At 43.4% G+C, this 19,243-nt stretch overlaps 2 protein-coding genes across 10 annotated transcripts; one reads left to right on the top strand and one right to left on the bottom strand.

Moving 5' to 3' along the window:
• The first annotated feature begins 346 nt into the window (after nucleotides 1-346).
• On the top strand, nucleotides 347-3,023 carry LOC6560271 (vesicular inhibitory amino acid transporter). Its single transcript, XM_001987266.2, has 3 exons — nucleotides 347-451; nucleotides 642-1,250; nucleotides 1,330-3,023. Exons 2-3 carry the CDS (start codon nucleotides 871-873, stop codon nucleotides 2,624-2,626), a joined length of 1,677 nt encoding a protein of 558 aa, XP_001987302.1. The 5' UTR covers nucleotides 347-451; nucleotides 642-870; the 3' UTR covers nucleotides 2,627-3,023.
• Nucleotides 3,024-3,347: 324 nt separating this feature from the next.
• Nucleotides 3,348-16,375, bottom strand: LOC6559529. 9 transcript variants are annotated; one of them, XM_043214375.1, is made up of 6 exons: nucleotides 16,251-16,375; nucleotides 14,165-15,923; nucleotides 13,771-14,037; nucleotides 13,633-13,706; nucleotides 13,514-13,575; nucleotides 3,348-13,435 (listed from the first exon to the last, which is right to left on the bottom strand). In XM_043214375.1, exons 2-6 carry the CDS (start codon nucleotides 15,758-15,760, stop codon nucleotides 3,528-3,530), a joined length of 11,907 nt encoding a protein of 3,968 aa, XP_043070310.1. In that variant the 5' UTR covers nucleotides 15,761-15,923; nucleotides 16,251-16,375; the 3' UTR covers nucleotides 3,348-3,527. The 9 variants fall into 9 exon arrangements, with proteins under 9 accessions (XP_043070310.1, XP_043070309.1, XP_043070311.1 ...); XM_043214374.1 differs by having other exon boundaries at nucleotides 14,165-15,936; nucleotides 16,112-16,374; XM_043214376.1 differs by having other exon boundaries at nucleotides 16,298-16,374.
• Nucleotides 16,376-19,243: the final 2,868 nt, after the last annotated feature.

The following is a 19,243-nucleotide window of genomic DNA, read 5'->3' as shown; positions in this document are numbered from 1 at the left end:
TTTTGTATTTATGGAAATGTTAAAAATTCCCAACCATCTCCAAATGCGAAGAGCTTCAAGAAGAACTCAAGATTATAACTCGATTAGAAAATCCAATAAGATTCACGCTTCATGAATACCGATGATTTTTGCCTGGTGTGTGGAAGATAAGTTTGACAGTTGTAACCATATGACACCTGACACCCATGGCCAACCAATACACACATGCACAGCATCTGCCAGCTGGCGACTGCGCACTGTTCCACGGGATGAGAGATTGAAAGTGAAAAAAGAAGAAGAAAATAATTTTCTTTTCTTGCTGCTGTGCTGAAGGGCTGAAGGATTTCCCTTAAACGTTACATAAAAATTTCAATTATTCAATATAATTTTCCAAATAATTCCACGTTTGGTCGGGCTGTACGAAAAAGAGATGCTGCTATTGAAGCTAGAGTTCCAGTTCCAGTTAAGCTAAGTGAGCAGAAATGTGTAAAGTTTTGATAAAAGCATTTGCATAGAGCGCCATTTATGCGCTGCATACAAAAATTTGTTAAAAGAAAATTCACACACATACAAATATCACACGAAAATTAAGTTTTTTAGTTAAATAGTTAGTAATGTTGTCTAATTTAAGTTTGTAAATGTGAATAATTGGAAATCAACAGCCGTAATTCGACAACATTTCAACATTCAGTAAAATCGATAAGCTTCAGCATCCGTACAAATTCGCACTACAACTTGATAGACAAAAGGGGCCGCCGTCATCCACCCAACACCAACACCACCACCACCACCGCCATTCGCATTAGCCACCCACCCACCTAACAGAGCTCGCTCTCTCGCTCACTTGCTCTGTGTGTAATCGCCAAGAACAACAACAATAAAAGCTACAACATGTCATTCATAACGAAATTGAAAGCAACGCCATTGCCACCAATCAGGAATATACTCAATGTGGCCATGCAAACGGCCAGACAACAAATTCCAGAGCGCAAGGATTATCAACAACCAACCGGCACAAGTGGCAATCCCCAGCAGAACTTTGCTCACGGTCAAGGTCACGGCATGTTTCCACCAGGAGGCGATGCTGGCGCTGGCACTGGCACTGGCGATGGCACCGAACCGCCCACAGAGATGAACTCGAATCCCTTTCGAAATGCGACCAGTTGGTCCAATGAGGATGCTGCTGAGGGTGACTACAAAAACGAATACCAGAGCACATCCTTTGTGGGCAATGAATACGATGGCAGATATCAGCAAACCGACGGATTCAGGTACGTAGCACACAGATGTACAAATTCCACCCAATGATGCAGTTGCTCATTTGTTGTATCTTCTTTCATTTCCATGTAGGCAAGGCAGCATTGCCTCGGATGCCAGCTCGTTTGTGTGCGAGGGTGAGGGTGGCGGCGGCTCCAAGATCGATGAGTTCCAAGCGGCATGGAATGTGACAAATGCGATTCAAGGCATGTTCATCGTATCGCTGCCATTTGCCGTTCTGCACGGCGGATACTGGGCCATTATTGCCATGGTGGGCATTGCGCACATTTGCTGCTACACAGGCAAAGTGCTGGTGCAGTGCCTCTACGAACCGGACCCGGCCACTGGTCAGATGGTGCGTGTACGCGATAGTTATGTGGCCATTGCCAAAGTGTGTTTCGGCGCCAAGCTGGGTGCCCGGGCCGTCAGCATTGCCCAGCTGATTGAGCTGCTGATGACGTGCATCCTGTATGTGGTCGTCTGTGGGGATCTGTTGGCTGGCACATATCCGCAAGGATCGTTTGATTCACGCTCCTGGATGCTGTTCATTGGCATCTTTTTACTGCCCATGGGTTTCCTCAAGTCACTGAAAATGGTATCGACGCTATCATTCTGGTGCACCATGTCACACATTGTGATAAATGCGGTGATTTTGGGCTATTGCCTGCTACAAATTGGGGATTGGGGCTGGTCGAAGGTACGCTGGAGCATTGACATGGAGAACTTTCCAATTTCGCTGGGCGTCATTGTCTTCTCGTACACATCGCAGATATTTCTGCCCACCCTCGAGGGCAACATGATTGATCGCTCCAAGTTTAACTGGATGTTGGACTGGTCCCATATAGCCGCTGCTGCATTCAAGGCCGGATTCGGTTACATCTGTTTTCTAACCTTCCAGAACGACACGCAGCAGGTGATAACCAATAATTTGCATTCGCAGGGCTTTAAGGGCATGGTCAACTTCTTTCTGGTCATCAAGGCCATTCTCAGCTATCCATTGCCATACTACGCTGCCTGCGAGCTGCTCGAACGTAATTTCTTTCGTGGCCCGCCAAAGACCAAATTTCCGACAATCTGGAATCTGGATGGTGAGCTAAAAGTCTGGGGATTGGGCTTCCGAGTGGGCATTATAGTATCCACAGTACTAATGGCCATATTCATTCCCCACTTTTCGATACTGATGGGCTTTATTGGCAGCTTTACGGGTACTATGTTGAGTTTTATTTGGCCCTGTTATTTTCACATAAAAATCAAGGGTCATCTGCTCGATCAGAAGGAAATAGCTAAAGACTACCTCATTATAGGGCTAGGTGTGCTCTTCGGCGTTATTGGCATCTATGATTCTGGCAATGCCTTAATCAATGCATTCGAGATCGGTCTTCCATTTTAAAAAGTATCATTACGATTGTTACAAAACTATTTATAGATTTGTTTACGAAAGCACTAATCAAACTGGGTAACACGCAGGTATACCTAGGTATATATATTTGTTGGGTTTTATGGTCTGCATTTTTGGCAATACATCCACAAGTCTTCCAAACTATATAGTTAATATTGTATTTAATGCCAAAGATGCAGTCTATGATGATATATATGAATGAAAACGAAACAATAAACCTAGTCTATAAGAAATGAAACGCAAGTCTTCCAAAACAAGCGAACAAATGTCTTCCAAGCATGAAATATGAAACTCCTAAGCTAATTTAAGTAACGAGTAATTAAAGAGATTATTGATATTTACTGTATGAGCGCATATTATATATATATATATACACAAATATATATAAATGTATAAATATATATAGAGGGAAAAACTTCTAAAATGAAAACAATAAACCATTATACAAATTGAAATGTATGTAAATCTATTAACGTATAGATAGAACTCATTGATTATTTATATACCAGCGTATAGTATATATACATATAGTTGAATGCGTTTTTTTAAACGATATTAATTATACAGTTGCTGTACTTATACATACGATAATAGCCTTTAAAACCCACACTAGCATCTTTTAAAAATTCTTAATAAAAAAAACCATCATCTCACGTTGAATAATCACTCGTATTTAAAACTATTTTCTAAGAAAAAATCAGTTAGGGTTTCTTTTGTTTTTAAAAAATGATATGCATTTATTGGTTAATCTTATTAATATTGTTGGTTTTTCGTTTAGGTAAGTTGATATTGTATAAAAAAATATTGTCATGGAATCTTAGGCACTATGTGATATGATATGAAGACAAGACACGACAAAAAAAAGAAACGTACAAAAATACGATTTTATATGTTAGTTGGAGGATTTATAAAACTTATGATCGTGTGTACTTCTGGTATGTTGGAATGCACCTTGTTTAATTTTATGCACAGCACACGTTGTTGTTGGGGCAGTTATATATTCGCTCTTATAGAGACTGGAACCGGTAAACTTATCGTTGCCCAGGCTGATCGACGATTGATTGCCGCGACGAGCAGTCATAACACGTTCGTTCTGGCCATGGACATTGCGGGAAGAGGAGGAGAAATCGATGCCACTCGACAAATGTTGGCTACCACTGCCACCACGGTGACGCGTCATGTGGCGCTCGCTCTGAGATTGGGATTGTGAATGGGATGGGAAATCGATGCCACCGGACACATAGGTGCGTGTAACCGTAGACCTATCTAGATTCGATCTATTGGCATTATTGGCGGTGTCAGTGCCACCCGAAATAATGCGCGACATGGATGAAGTAGATGAAGAGGTTTTCACTTGATGTTCCTTATTTTCCTTGTGGATGCTGCAACTGCGACGCTCCGTGGAATAACCTGCACTCAAGTCCGATTCCCGATTCTGGCGATGAATGCTGCTGTAACTCTGGCGATCATTCGAATGAGCACTGGTGCTCGATGGCTGCTCGTGTAGATTGAGGATACTCTTGCGTTGCATCTTGCCAGTTGATGTCAGGCTACTGTTGACAGCACTCGAGTCATTTGAAACATTCTTGCGATGGAATATGGTGTTGGACACATCCGCTTCCGATGAAAACTCGCTCTTCCTGTGATGGAAATGCTTGGATGAGCTCATTTGGGAAGTGGAGCTGCCTGTCACATTACTTAAATTGGTTTGTATTGAACTACCACCGACCACACGAGTCGTTGTACTGCCGGCGGACACATTGTCGGCCACGGTACGTCCACCTACCACATGAGATGTTGAACTGCCATTAGTCACATTATCGGTCGTTGAACGACCATGAAGTGTTGTATCACCGTTGACCTTACTGGTAACTGTACTGCTTGAGACAATGTGGGATGTTGAGCCACCCGATCCCGTCACATTGCTAGTTACGGTGCCATTTTGATTCCTTCTGGTTGTGGTGGAGGTCTCCAGAGCTCTGCTGTCATCTGTTGAACCTCTTATCTGTTCAGTGTTTACAGCAGTCCTTTCCACCACATTGAGATTTCTTTGCATAGATGATGATTCCTTATGTATGTTTTTAGTGTTTTCGATGTTTGTAGTCGTCGTATTTTTGGATACATTTTCAATAACATTTATCTTAGCTGGTCGTTTCACATATTCCGTTTCCGGCTCCTTTTTAGTCCGACCACCGACAACTGTTGTCACCTTTTTCGTTGAAACAATTATTAAGCCATCGACTGGATTTTGGCTATCAGAATCCACTTGCTTAATTGCGTCCTTGCCCGATACAAAGTTCATCTGGTTTGTTGTTTTCAGAATTGAAGTATCAGTTCCCAAATTGATGGTGGAGCTATTATGCTTGTATTTTTGTGTACGCTGAACTCTATCGACGGCAGTCTTATTCGTTGTTGTCTTGTAATCATCCTTTCTTGTCACCGTCATGGAACCTTCAAGTTTTAAATTATCCACCGGTCGCTTCACTGGCTCTCTTCTAGCGCTCTCTATTATCGTAGTGCTGTCTGTTTCGGTTCTATCGGTTCTATCAGTTCTCTTATAGAATTCACCTTCTGGCTTTAAGTTATCCTTGGGTTTCTTTTGGGTCGGACGTTCCGCTGGTTTAAATTTGGGTTTTTCGGGTGCATAGAATGGTCCTTCGGTCTTCAAGTTATCGCTTGGCTTCACCTGTTCTGGTCGCTTGACATGATGATATTCCTCCTTTTTCGTAAATGTCATTGTACCCTCGGTCTTAAGGTTGTCTTTTCTTATGACAGTCTTAACCTTTTCCGCTGGCTTAAATGATTCCTTTTCTGGAATGTACATTTGACCTTCAGGTTTTAAATTGTCAACATGTCTCTTTTGTTCAGGCCGATCTGCTGGCTGGAATTTCTGCTTTTCTGGAGTATACATAACACCTTCCAGAGGCTTCAGATTATCCTGAGGTCTCTTCTGTTTGGGTCGTTCAACAGGCTTAAAGCCAGGTTTCTCAGGAGTGTAAAACTCACCCTCAGGTTTCAAGTTATCCTCTGGCCTGACTTGAGATGGCCGCTCACCTGGGCGGAACTTCGGCTTCTCTGGACTATAAAATTCGCCTTCGGGCTTAAGATTATCTATTGGTCTAACCTGTTCAGGGCGAATGACGTATTGATACTCTTTCTTCTCCACAAACGTCATTTCACCCTCAGTTCGCAAGTTATCCTTTCTGATGATTCTTTCATTTTTCTCTGCAGGCCGGAAAACTTTCTTTTCGGGGGAAACAAACTCCCCTTCCGGTTTGAGATTGTCCACTGGCTTCTTCTGAACTGGACGCTCTGCTGGCCTAAAGCCTGGTTTATCTGGAGTATAGAATTCACCCTCGGGTCTCAAGTTGTCTTCTGGTCTGACTTGAGATGGACGTTCACCTGGTCTATACTTTTGTTTTTCAGGACTATAGAATTCACCTTCAGGCTTGAGATTATCTGTTGGCTTAACCTGCTCGGGGCGAACCACATATTGATACTCTTTCTTCTCCACAAATGTCATTTCACCTTCGGTTCGCAAGTTATCCTTTCTGATGATCCTTTCATTTTTCTCTGCTGGACGGAATACTTGCTTTTCAGGTGCAACAAAGTCTCCTTCAGGCTTTAAATTGTCTACTGGCTTCTTCTGAACTGGACGCTCTGCTGGCCTAAAGCCTGGTTTATCTGGAGTATAGAATTCACCCTCGGGTCTCAAGTTGTCTTCTGGTCTGACTTGAGATGGACGTTCACCTGGTCTATACTTTTGTTTTTCGGGACTGTAAAATTCACCTTCAGGTTTGAGATTATCTGTTGGCTTAACCTGCTCGGGGCGAACCACATATTGATACTCTTCCTTCTCCACAAATGTCATTTCACCTTCGGTTCGCAAGTTATCCTTTCTGATGATCCTTTCATTTTTCTCTGCTGGACGGAAAACTTGCTTTTCAGGTGCAACAAAGTCTCCTTCAGGCTTCAAGTTGTCTACTGGTTTCTTTTGAACTGGACGCTCTGCGGGACGATATCCTGGTTTATCTGGAGTGTAGAATTCGCCTTCTGGTCTCAGGTTATCTTCTGGTCTGACTTGAGATGGACGTTCACCAGGTTGATACTTCGGCTTTTCGGGACTGTAGAAGTCTCCCTCTGGACGCAGATTGTCTTCTGGTTTCTTTTGAACTGGACGCTCTGCTGGCCTAAAGCCTGGTTTATCTGGAGTGTAGAATTCGCCCTCTGGTCTCAGGTTATCTTCTGGTCTAACTTGAGACGGACGTTCACCAGGTTGATACTTCGGCTTTTCGGGACTGTAGAAGTCTCCTTCTGGACGCAAATTGTCTTCTGGTTTCTTTTGAACTGGACGCTCTGCTGGCCTAAAGCCTGGTTTATCTGGAGTGTAGAATTCACCCTCTGGTCTCAGGTTATCTTCTGGTCTGACTTGAGATGGACGTTCACCAGGTTGATACTTCGGCTTTTCAGGACTGTAGAAGTCTCCTTCTGGACGCAAATTGTCTTCAGGTTTCTTTTGAACTGGACGCTCTGCTGGCCTAAAGCCTGGTTTATCTGGAGTGTAGAATTCACCTTCGGGCCTTAGATTATCTTCTGGTCTGACTTGAGATGGACGTTCACCAGGTTGATATTTCGGCTTTTCGGGACTGTAGAAGTCTCCTTCTGGACGCAAATTGTCTTCTGGTTTCTTTTGAACTGGACGCTCTGCTGGCCTAAAGCCTGGTTTATCTGGAGTGTAGAATTCACCTTCGGGTCTCAGGTTATCTTCTGGTCTGACTTGAGACGGACGTTCTCCAGGCTGATACTTCGGCTTTTCGGGACTGTAAAATTCACCTTCAGGTTTGAGATTATCCGTTGGCTTAACCTGCTCGGGGCGAACCACATATTGATACTCTTCCTTCTCCACAAATGTCATTTCACCTTCGGTTCGCAAGTTATCCTTTCTGATGATCCTTTCATTTTTCTCTGCCGGACGGAAAACTTGCTTTTCAGGTGCAACAAACTCTCCTTCAGGCTTCAAGTTGTCTACTGGTTTCTTTTGAACTGGACGCTCTGCGGGACGATATCCTGGTTTATCTGGAGTGTAGAACTCGCCTTCTGGTCGCAGGTTATCTTCTGGTCTAACTTGAGATGGACGTTCACCAGGTTGATACTTCGGCTTTTCGGGGCTGTAGAAGTCTCCTTCTGGACGCAAATTGTCTTCTGGTTTCTTTTGAACTGGACGCTCTGCTGGCCTGAAGCCTGGTTTATCTGGAGTGTAGAATTCACCCTCTGGTCTCAGGTTATCTTCTGGTCTGACTTGAGACGGACGTTCTCCAGGCTGATACTTCGGCTTTTCGGGACTGTAAAATTCACCTTCAGGTTTGAGATTATCTGTTGGCTTAACCTGCTCGGGGCGAACCACATATTGATACTCTTCCTTCTCCACAAATGTCATTTCACCTTCGCTTCGCAAGTTATCCTTTCTGATGATCCTTTCATTTTTCTCTGCCGGACGGAAAACTTGCTTTTCAGGTGCAACAAAGTCTCCTTCAGGCTTCAAGTTGTCTACTGGTTTCTTTTGAACTGGACGCTCTGCGGGACGATATCCTGGTTTATCTGGAGTGTAGAACTCGCCTTCTGGTCTCAGGTTATCTTCTGGTCTAACTTGAGACGGACGTTCACCAGGTTGATACTTCGGCTTTTCGGGACTGTAGAAGTCTCCTTCTGGACGCAAATTGTCTTCTGGTTTCTTTTGAACTGGACGCTCTGCGGGGCGATATCCTGGTTTATCTGGAGTGTAGAATTCACCTTCGGGTCTCAGGTTATCTTCTGGTCTGACTTGAGACGGACGTTCTCCAGGCTGATACTTCGGCTTTTCGGGACTGTAAAATTCACCTTCAGGTTTGAGATTATCTGTTGGCTTAACCTGCTCGGGGCGAACCACATATTGATACTCTTCCTTCTCCACAAATGTCATTTCACCTTCGGTTCGCAAGTTATCCTTTCTGATGATCCTTTCATTTTTCTCTGCTGGACGGAAAACTTGCTTTTCAGGTGCAACAAAGTCTCCTTCAGGCTTCAAGTTGTCTACTGGTTTCTTTTGAACTGGACGCTCTGCGGGACGATATCCTGGTTTATCTGGAGTGTAGAACTCGCCTTCTGGTCTCAGGTTATCTTCTGGTCTAACTTGAGACGGACGTTCACCAGGTTGATACTTCGGCTTTTCGGGACTGTAGAAGTCTCCTTCTGGACGCAAATTGTCTTCTGGTTTCTTTTGAACTGGACGCTCTGCTGGCCTAAAGCCTGGTTTATCTGGAGTGTAGAATTCACCCTCAGGTCTCAGGTTATCTTCTGGTCTGACTTGAGACGGACGTTCACCAGGTTGATATTTCGGCTTTTCGGGACTGTAAAATTCACCTTCAGGTTTGAGATTATCTGTTGGCTTAACCTGCTCGGGGCGAACCACATATTGATACTCTTCCTTCTCCACAAATGTCATTTCACCTTCGGTTCGCAAGTTATCCTTTCTGATGATCCTTTCATTTTTCTCTGCCGGACGGAAAACTTGCTTCTCAGGTGCAACAAAGTCTCCTTCAGGCTTCAAGTTGTCTACTGGTTTCTTTTGAACTGGACGCTCTGCGGGACGATATCCTGGTTTATCTGGAGTGTAGAACTCGCCTTCTGGTCTCAGGTTATCTTCTGGTCTAACTTGAGACGGACGTTCACCAGGCTGATACATCGGCTTTTCGGGAGTGTAGAAGTCTCCTTCTGGACGCAAATTGTCTTCTGGTTTCTTTTGAACTGGACGCTCTGCTGGCCTAAAGCCTGGTTTATCTGGAGTGTAGAATTCACCCTCAGGTCTCAGGTTATCTTCTGGTCTGACTTGAGACGGACGTTCACCAGGTTGATATTTCGGCTTTTCGGGACTGTAGAAGTCTCCTTCTGGACGCAAATTGTCTTCAGGTTTCTTTTGAACTGGACGCTCTGCGGGACGATATCCTGGTTTATCTGGAGTGTAGAATTCACCTTCGGGTCTCAGGTTATCTTCTGGTCTGACTTGAGACGGACGTTCTCCAGGCTGATACTTCGGCTTTTCGGGACTGTAAAATTCACCTTCAGGTTTGAGATTATCCGTTGGCTTAACCTGCTCGGGGCGAACTACATATTGATACTCTTCCTTCTCCACAAATGTCATTTCTCCTTCTGTTCGCAAGTTATCCTTTCTGATGATCCTTTCATTTTTCTCTGCTGGACGGAAAACTTGCTTTTCAGGTGCAACAAAGTCTCCTTCAGGCTTCAAGTTGTCTACTGGTTTCTTTTGAACTGGACGCTCTGCGGGACGATATCCTGGTTTATCTGGAGTGTAGAACTCGCCTTCTGGTCTCAGGTTATCTTCTGGTCTAACTTGAGACGGACGTTCACCAGGTTGATACTTCGGCTTTTCGGGACTGTAGAAGTCTCCTTCTGGACGCAAATTGTCTTCTGGTTTCTTTTGAACTGGACGCTCTGCTGGCCTAAAGCCTGGTTTATCTGGAGTGTAGAATTCACCCTCAGGTCTCAGGTTATCTTCTGGTCTGACTTGAGACGGACGTTCACCAGGTTGATATTTCGGCTTTTCGGGACTGTAGAAGTCTCCTTCTGGACGCAAATTGTCTTCAGGTTTCTTTTGAACTGGACGCTCTGCGGGACGATATCCTGGTTTATCTGGAGTGTAGAATTCACCTTCGGGTCTCAGGTTATCTTCTGGTCTGACTTGAGACGGACGTTCTCCAGGCTGATACTTCGGCTTTTCGGGACTGTAAAATTCACCTTCAGGTTTGAGATTATCCGTTGGCTTAACCTGCTCGGGGCGAACCACATATTGATACTCTTCCTTCTCCACAAATGTCATTTCACCTTCGGTTCGCAAGTTATCCTTTCTGATGATCCTTTCATTTTTCTCTGCTGGACGGAAAACTTGCTTTTCAGGTGCAACAAACTCTCCTTCAGGCTTCAAGTTGTCTACTGGTTTCTTTTGAACTGGACGCTCTGCGGGACGATATCCTGGTTTATCTGGAGTGTAGAACTCGCCTTCTGGTCTCAGGTTATCTTCTGGTCTAACTTGAGACGGACGTTCACCAGGTTGATACTTCGGCTTTTCGGGACTGTAGAAGTCTCCTTCTGGACGCAAATTGTCTTCTGGTTTCTTTTGAACTGGACGCTCTGCTGGCCTAAAGCCTGGTTTATCTGGAGTGTAGAATTCACCCTCAGGTCTCAGGTTATCTTCTGGTCTGACTTGAGACGGACGTTCACCAGGTTGATATTTCGGCTTTTCGGGACTGTAGAAGTCTCCTTCTGGACGCAAATTGTCTTCAGGTTTCTTTTGAACTGGACGCTCTGCGGGACGATATCCTGGTTTATCTGGAGTGTAGAATTCACCTTCGGGTCTCAGGTTATCTTCTGGTCTGACTTGAGACGGACGTTCTCCAGGCTGATATTTCGGCTTTTCGGGACTGTAAAATTCACCTTCAGGTTTGAGATTATCCGTTGGCTTAACCTGCTCGGGGCGAACCACATATTGATACTCTTCCTTCTCCACAAATGTCATTTCACCTTCGGTTCGCAAGTTATCCTTTCTGATGATCCTTTCATTTTTCTCTGCTGGACGGAAAACTTGCTTTTCAGGTGCAACAAAGTCTCCTTCAGGCTTCAAGTTGTCTACTGGTTTCTTTTGAACTGGACGCTCTGCGGGACGATATCCTGGTTTATCTGGAGTATAGAATTCGCCTTCGGGTCTCAGATTATCTTCTGGTCTAACTTGAGACGGACGTTCACCAGGCTGATACTTCGGCTTTTCGGGACTGTAGAAGTCTCCTTCTGGGCGCAAATTGTCTTCTGGTTTCTTTTGAACTGGACGCTCTGCTGGCCTAAAGCCTGGTTTATCTGGAGTGTAGAATTCACCCTCAGGTCTCAGGTTATCTTCTGGTCTGACTTGAGATGGACGTTCACCAGGTTGATATTTCGGCTTTTCGGGACTGTAGAAGTCTCCTTCTGGACGCAAATTGTCTTCTGGTTTCTTTTGAACTGGACGCTCTGCTGGCCTAAAGCCTGGTTTATCTGGAGTGTAGAATTCACCCTCGGGTCGCAGGTTATCTTCTGGTCTTACTTGAGATGGACGTTCACCTGGTCTATACTTTTGTTTTTCAGGACTATAGAATTCACCTTCTGGTTTGAGATTATCTGTTGGCTTAACCTGCTCGGGGCGAACCACATATTGATACTCTTCCTTCTCCACAAATGTCATTTCACCTTCGGTTCGCAAGTTATCCTTTCTGATGATCCTTTCATTTTTCTCTGCCGGACGGAAAACTTGCTTTTCAGGTGCAACAAAGTCTCCTTCAGGCTTCAAGTTGTCCACTGGTTTCTTTTGAACTGGACGCTCTGCTGGCCTAAAGCCTGGTTTATCTGGAGTGTAGAATTCACCCTCTGGTCTCAGGTTATCTTCTGGTCTGACTTGAGATGGACGTTCACCAGGTTGATATTTCGGCTTTTCGGGACTATAGAAGTCTCCTTCTGGACGTAGGTTATCTTTTGGTACCTTTTGAACTGGACGTTCTGCGGGTCTATATCCTGGTTTATCTGGAGTGTAGAATTCACCTTCGGATCTCAGATTATCTTCTGGTCTGACTTGAGACGGACGTTCACCAGGTTGATATTTCGGTTTTTCGGGACTGTAGAAGTCTCCTTCAGGCTTCAAGTTGTCCACTGGTTTCTTTTGAACTGGACGCTCTGCTGGCCTAAAGCCTGGTTTATCTGGAGTGTAGAATTCACCCTCTGGTCTCAGGTTATCTTCTGGTCTGACTTGAGATGGACGTTCACCAGGTTGATATTTCGGCTTTTCGGGACTATAGAAGTCTCCTTCTGGACGTAGGTTATCTACTGGTACCTTTTGAACTGGACGTTCTGCTGGTTTATATCCTGGTTTATCTGGAGTGTAGAATTCACCCTCGGGTCTCAGGTTATCTTCTGGTCTGACTTGAGATGGACGTTCGCCTGGCCTATACTTTTGTTTTTCGGGGCTGTAGAATTCACCTTCAGGTTTGAGGTTATCCGTGGGCTTAACTTGCCCGGGGCGAACCACATATTGATACTCTTCCTTCTCCATAAATGTCATTTCACCTTCGGTTCGCAAGTTATCCTTTCTGATAATCCTTTCATTTTTCTCTGCTGGCCGGAAAACTTGCTTTTCAGGTGCAACAAAGTCTCCTTCAGGCTTCAAGTTGTCTACTGGTTTCTTTTGAACTGGACGCTCTGCTGGCCTAAAGCCTGGCTTATCTGGAGTATAGAATTCGCCTTCGGGTCTTAAGTTATCTTCAGGCCTTACTTGAGATGGGCGCTCTGCAGGACGGAATTCGGTTTTTTCGGGTCCGTAAAACTCTCCTTCTGGTTTTAAATTGTCTGGATGTCGCACTTGACTTGGGCGGTCACCAGGCTGATATTTGGGTTTTTGGGGGCTGTAGAATTCACCCTCTGGCTTCAGGTTGTCCGTGGGCTTTACGTATCCAGGACGGACAACGTATTGATATTCTTCTTTTTCCACAAAAGTCATTTCACCGTCCATACGTAAATTGTCTGTGTGTATAATTTTTTCACGTTTTTCGCCTGGTTTGTATGGCTCTTTCTGTGGAACTAAAAAGTCGCCTCCGACTGTAAGATTGTCTTCGGGTTTCTTTATGACTATGTAATCTACAAATATGTCTTCATTTTTTTTTGGAATGTTATCATCGTTCTTAGACCAAGTGTTAGTCCGTATCCTTGTGTAAGTTTCGTCGACGTTATCTGTAAAAGCAAATAAAAAAAAAAATGAATTAGTCTATAAGGTAAATTCAGTAGTTAGAAAAATTTCAGAGCACTTGCCATCTATTTCAACAACTGTAGTTTCTGTAGTTTTCGTTGCGCTAGTGGAGCAATGATGACGCCTAAGAAATCAAGAATCATTAGATACATTTTTTACGAGAAAATACAAACTGACTTACCCGCAAGTACATATTTCACAAATACATCTCTCACTGTGTTGTGTTGTTCTTTTGTTTTTACTGTCGACTCCGCGCTGGAATACATATTGAATTAATAATCTTTTTCAATTACATTATCATTTAGTAATAATCACTTACGGTTCTTGAATCGTCTAAGCGTTTCTTATCAGTGCGTACATTATCGATTTCATCATAAATATTCTCTGTGATATTTTTGTGTTTCGATGTTTCATTCAGATTCAATGTGATATTTTCATTGTTCTCTGAAATGGATGTATTCTTTTCAATTTCCACAAACTCGTCCACATATATTGTCTTCTTGGGTGCCTCCACAATTTTCTCAATAACATCCGTATGGACCTTCTCATCGAGAACTCGCCAGTCATTAATGCTCGCATCGAATATCTGAGGGTAATATTAAAATTCTATAGTTAATTAGCTTCACACACACCCCCGAAAAATAGTGTGTAACACACCCAATATGAGAAGCAAGACACACGCACCTTTGAAAAGGCTCAATGGTCGAACTCACCTTTGTTACTTCTGTGGTGGTCGTTATATTTGCCACATCGGTATTATCTTTCTCGATTTCACGAGCAATGTCATTCGGCACAAAAGCTTTCGTATCTGTGTACGATTTCTCGTCGACGACCGTCCATTTGCCGAGCTTCGTGTCATACACCTTGGTCGTGTACGTTGTGGTTGTTGTATTAATGACATCATCGACTATTTCAGGATAGCCAACATCAGAATTACTATCCACAATGCGCTCATCCACCACACGCCACCGATTGTTGCGTCTATCGTATATCTTCTTTTTGTATGTTATTTTCGTGGTGCCATCCGAATCTCTGCTAACATATCGCTCAATGGTCGGCGTCTTTTTGTTTGTGGCATGTGTGCTGCCATCGCTAAACTCGCTCCAAGTCTTCGTCTTCACATCGTACACCTCCTTTTTCGATGTGGACGATGTCGACTGTTTTGTGCTGCTGCTGCTGCGGCTCTCGTTGACCTGCTGCTTGCTGCTGGCTGTTTTCGCTGTTGTTGTCGTTGCTGTTGCTGATGACGTTGCGACTTTGTCCACGTCAAAGCTAACAGCTGTGCTGCTGTCCCGCAACGTTGATGACGTCGTAGTTGGCTTTGTTGTGGTTGCGACCGGTTCGCCCGGCGACGTCATCGTTGTTGTCAACGTTTTAGTTGATGACGAATCAGCAGCAACAACGGACTTTGGCACGCTCTGAGATTCGCCGCTGCTGCTGATGATATTGGTGTTGGTGTTTGTGCTGTGTTTGTTAATGTTGGTGTTAATGGTGCTGGTGTTGAGGTTGCTGCTACCGCTGACAACCTGTTCGGCAACATCAAGCATATATTTGTTGCTCGACAGCGACGAAGATGATGTCATACCGTCTGCTCTCTCGCTTGCAATGAGCGTTTCGTTAGCGTTGCGTTGCTGCTGCTGCTGTTGACTGGAACTGGTTGTTGTCGACTCAAAGTAACTGGAGTTGCTCGCCTCCTGGCGGCTGCTGCTGCTCGACATTTTCGATGTCGATGCATACATTTTGGATATGCTGCCACCACTGGCGGACATTAAGAGGCCGCCGCTGCTGCTGCCGCCAGGAGCTACAATCTCAACCACCTCGATGGGCACGGAGAAGACCGGTTCCTTTTTCTCACTTTCGAGCAGATCGATCGATGATATGATCTTCTCATTTGAGTAGTCTTTGGAGAACTTGTTGCTGCTGCTGCTGCTGCTAAAGACTGCTTCCGACTGCTCGGACTTTGACTGAGATTTAGCTGTGTATGAGCTGGAAGTGTAGCTCTTTCCACCGGCTGCTGTCACCAGACTTTCCCCCTGCGTCAACTGACCCCCAGCTGAAGTGCTGGGCGCAGTCGCAGTCACAGTTGGCGCACCAAAAGAGACAGATTCATGCTCCATTGATGTTGAGCTGGTGTTTGTCGTTAGCGTTGCCAACGCATTCGGGCCAAGTTTTTTGGTTAATTTGGTCGCCGAGGCCGATGTTGATGTTGTTGTGCTTGATCTGTCTGCTGGCGGCTGCGTTGACTGCGATGGCGACTGCGACTGCGACGAGTGCGACACTTGTTTCTTTTTATTGCTTTTTGATACCATTTTGCTGTTGGCTTGATTTTCACACAGATGAGGTAATCACTGACTATGTGCGTTGAATTGAGTAATATTTTTATGCTACTCTACTTTTTATTTGTTTGTTTCTTTTTTTTGTTTCGTATGCGTTTCGTTTGTAATTAATCACAATTATCGGCTGGTTTTGGCACTACATTTAAAAACTATATTAGAATTATTATCTCTCTCTCACTATCTATCTTTCTCGCTCTCTCGCTCTCTTGGTGTCTCCTGAATGTCGAAATACTTATTTTTAATTTACGTTTGTATATTTATTATGCGCGAGCCACAGTTCAAGTTGAAAATGACAAAAGGTGGCGCTCACACACACACACTTACACAAAAACCACACAGAGTGCGACACTTGAATATGTGAGCGGGGAGCGTGAGCGTTAAAAAAGCTTAACAAATAAACACACACACACAGAGACACAGACACAGACAGCAAAAAACGCTTAGATAGATAGAGAGAAGAGACTTTATTCGGTTAGATGCTCAATTGGGCAAAGTCGTTTTTATATGTACATTTATATGTACATATTATTCGTATTCGTAGAGCAGTATTAAAAGATCCACAACCGTCGCGAAGCACAACTCAAAACGTACTGATCAACGTTGGCGCTGTCTGGAATCGCTTTCGACCGTATCTGTTGCCGCTCTGCCAACAGCCAAAAACCAAAAGCAGCGCAGCAGTAGCAGCAGCAGCAGCAACAACGCTCGTGGGCTTTGCTCCAAAGCGTTGGAAGCATTGCACGCCTGCGTGCGTGCGTGCGAGCGAGATGGTACAATGCAGCGCTTCGACTTCGCCTTCGCAAAAGGCAAAAAGCCAGGCCAGATCGTTACCGAGGCAGCGACGCCGTCTCGCGTAGGTTGCCATTTGAGTTATGTGTATTGGGCCAGTCTGTGTGTGTGTGTGTGTCTGTGTGCTTAGAGAGTAATAAAAAGTTACAGAAAAAGTTGTTGCGTAGGTTACTTTAGCTGCTGAGACACGCTCACCGCCTGTTTTTGCCACGCAGCGAGATCAATATGCCAATAAAAACAATACAACAACAACAATTTGCTCATTTCGAAAGTAACCGCAAAGTGAGACAAACAGCTGCTTGATGAACACCAGCGGCGTTTGTATTTTTTTTTTTTTTTGTAACTGCTCCCGCTCCCAATTGCTCTCCGTCTCTCTCTCTCTCTCTCTCTCTCTCTCCCACTCACTCACACGGTACCGGCGGACGAGGGTTTGATAAAATCTTTAGAACGGGCCAAAAATGAGCGCACTGACCAAAATTGGCCAGTTTGAACAGACGACTTCGTCGTCGTCCTCGTCATCTGTCTGCCGGATGGATGCACAATTAAAATGTTAATACATGTAAATATATATGTATCTATGTATCTCGTATATATGACACTGAGAATTAGTCAGCCAACAGTCAGTTTTTTGCATATACTTTCCGAATGTCTAGCTTGGCGCTACGTGGGCGCTTCCGTCCGTGCTTATAACTCAGCTCAATAACAGCAGCAACAGCAGCCACAGCCTGCCAAGATTTATTTAGTATGCATCGACAAACAAACAAAAAAAAGAGAGAATTGATGCTGAATTTTATTGCTCAATTGATTTATAACGGCCTTAGGTGGGTGTTGCTCAGAAATTATGCTGCAACTCGTTGTGCCCATAAAAAGAGCTCTCAGTTTATTATAGACTATATAAAATATATATACATATGTACTATATAGCAGACAGAGCCCAGGTTTAAGCAATTCGACCTCTAAAAATCTAGACAAGAAAACTAAATTCAATTCAATTCTTGCTTAATTCACGAAACGACTCTCAACTTATGACGTCACCCGGCCAAGACTCATTTTCATGCGAGGCTTGCACGAACAATCAAAACTTGTTTGCTGCGCCGAGACAACAAAAAGCAAACAAAAAAAAAACAAAAGATATTAGCAAAATAAGCCAAAGTGAAAAAAGAAACAAACACACAAAATTAAAGTGAAAAATAAAAATCGCACTATGGGCACACAAAAAAAAAAAAAGACACATTACAAATTCAAAGCACAGCTGAAGTGACCCGAATTCACCAAACAGTGGATTAAATACTATGTGGCATGTACACAAATGGCAACCAGTTGGAATCAGGTGCATTCGCCAATTTAGAATATTCAGAATATGTGTGCAATTAATGATCAACAACAACAACTACAAATAAAAACAGTGAATTAGTTGTGAGATGATGACATCTTTCGCTGCCATGTCACGGATTTTCCATGGAATTGAAATTGAAATTCAGCAATGAAGGCGAACACGAAAATTGTATATGCCACTTGCTCAAGCGCAAGCTCAATTAATTTTAATTTAATGCCAGAGGAATAAAAAAGCCGCTGAAAATATGTTTGATATCAAGGCAAAGGAGTCCATGTCAGAAGACCCTTATATGGGCAGCTGCCCAAAAATTGTTGGCCTTACACTTGTGAGGCAAATGCACTTTTAGGGCACAATTCCATGCATAATTTACGAGTACTACTCAATAAGGCCAGATTCTCTCTCCCTCGATGATGTAATCGCTGCAGTGTCTCACGTATCTGTACAATAATGTTCAGAAAATTTAAATACTTTTGTAATTTACTAGGCAATTATAACCGATGCTAATTATGAATGAGATGTAACAACTCTTTTGGCGGATATTCAGCGCTTTGAATGCTAAACATTTGCTACGTGATCGTTTCAACTGTTTCAACTGTTCATATCGGCCATATGGCCAGGTCGAGCTATTTTTGGTTAGTAACTTCGTGACTTCAGGTAAAAACAACGCTAATTATTTTTTGTGTATACAAATATGTAGTCAAAACTGAAAACTGAAGCTAATAGCTACAAAGAAATACCCTGTGCTATTCAAATATAATATATAACTGGTAATTGCAGCTAATTGTATATTTATTAGCAAGCCTATACTGCTTGCTAAAGTTTAAGCACCTTATCTACCCGATCAACGTTCTTTTGCTGGGCATAACTAAATACAAATTTTAAACATTTTTGTTTTATCGTGCCGGAAAGTGAACTTCCACATACATACCAAACACAGATACGTGAATCTTATCTACCGAGGAATTCTACGCGCATAAGCTGTGTATAATTCTTGAGAACATTATTTTTATGAACTGATTTAATTAAAGAAAGAGAACTTGCTTTGGCAAACTAGTTTGCTTTTACTACCTGGCTAGCTTGCAAAAAAAAACACACTCTAATTAATAATAATACTACTTGATTATGGAATGTCAATTGTGACTAGCAGCTACCCTGTATGGGCTTTAAGAAAATCCAATTGACTGATTCACTACGCAAAGCAATTGACTCAGAATATTAATATGACTTTTTGTTTGTTTAATCAGCAATTCTAATAATAAATTATTAATACATACGCCAAACTCGAAACTGTGCAAAAATACAGCATATTTGGCAACAACTGATACATATATATA

This window comes from Drosophila grimshawi, unplaced genomic scaffold, assembly GCF_018153295.1.
Source record: "Drosophila grimshawi isolate 15287-2541.00 unplaced genomic scaffold, ASM1815329v1 contig_1369, whole genome shotgun sequence".
NCBI classification, from domain to species: Eukaryota; Metazoa; Arthropoda; class Insecta; order Diptera; family Drosophilidae; genus Drosophila; species Drosophila grimshawi.
The sequence above is the reverse complement of the archived record's forward strand: the minus strand, read 5'-3'. Positions and strand labels throughout refer to the sequence as shown.

Coding starts and splice junctions, on each gene's coding strand:
- LOC6560271 (XM_001987266.2), top strand. CDS start 871: ATGTCATTCATAACGAAATTGAAAGCAACGCCATTGCCACCAATCAGG. Junction 1,251..1,329: donor CAGCAAACCGACGGATTCAG/GTACGTAGCACA, acceptor ATTTCCATGTAG/GCAAGGCAGCATTGCCTCGG.
- LOC6559529 (XM_043214375.1), bottom strand. CDS start 15,760: ATGGTATCAAAAAGCAATAAAAAGAAACAAGTGTCGCACTCGTCGCAG. Junction 13,707..13,770: donor GCTTAGACGATTCAAGAACC/GTAAGTGATTAT, acceptor TATGTATTCCAG/CGCGGAGTCGACAGTAAAAA. Junction 13,436..13,513: donor TACAGTTGTTGAAATAGATG/GCAAGTGCTCTG, acceptor TTGCTTTTACAG/ATAACGTCGACGAAACTTAC.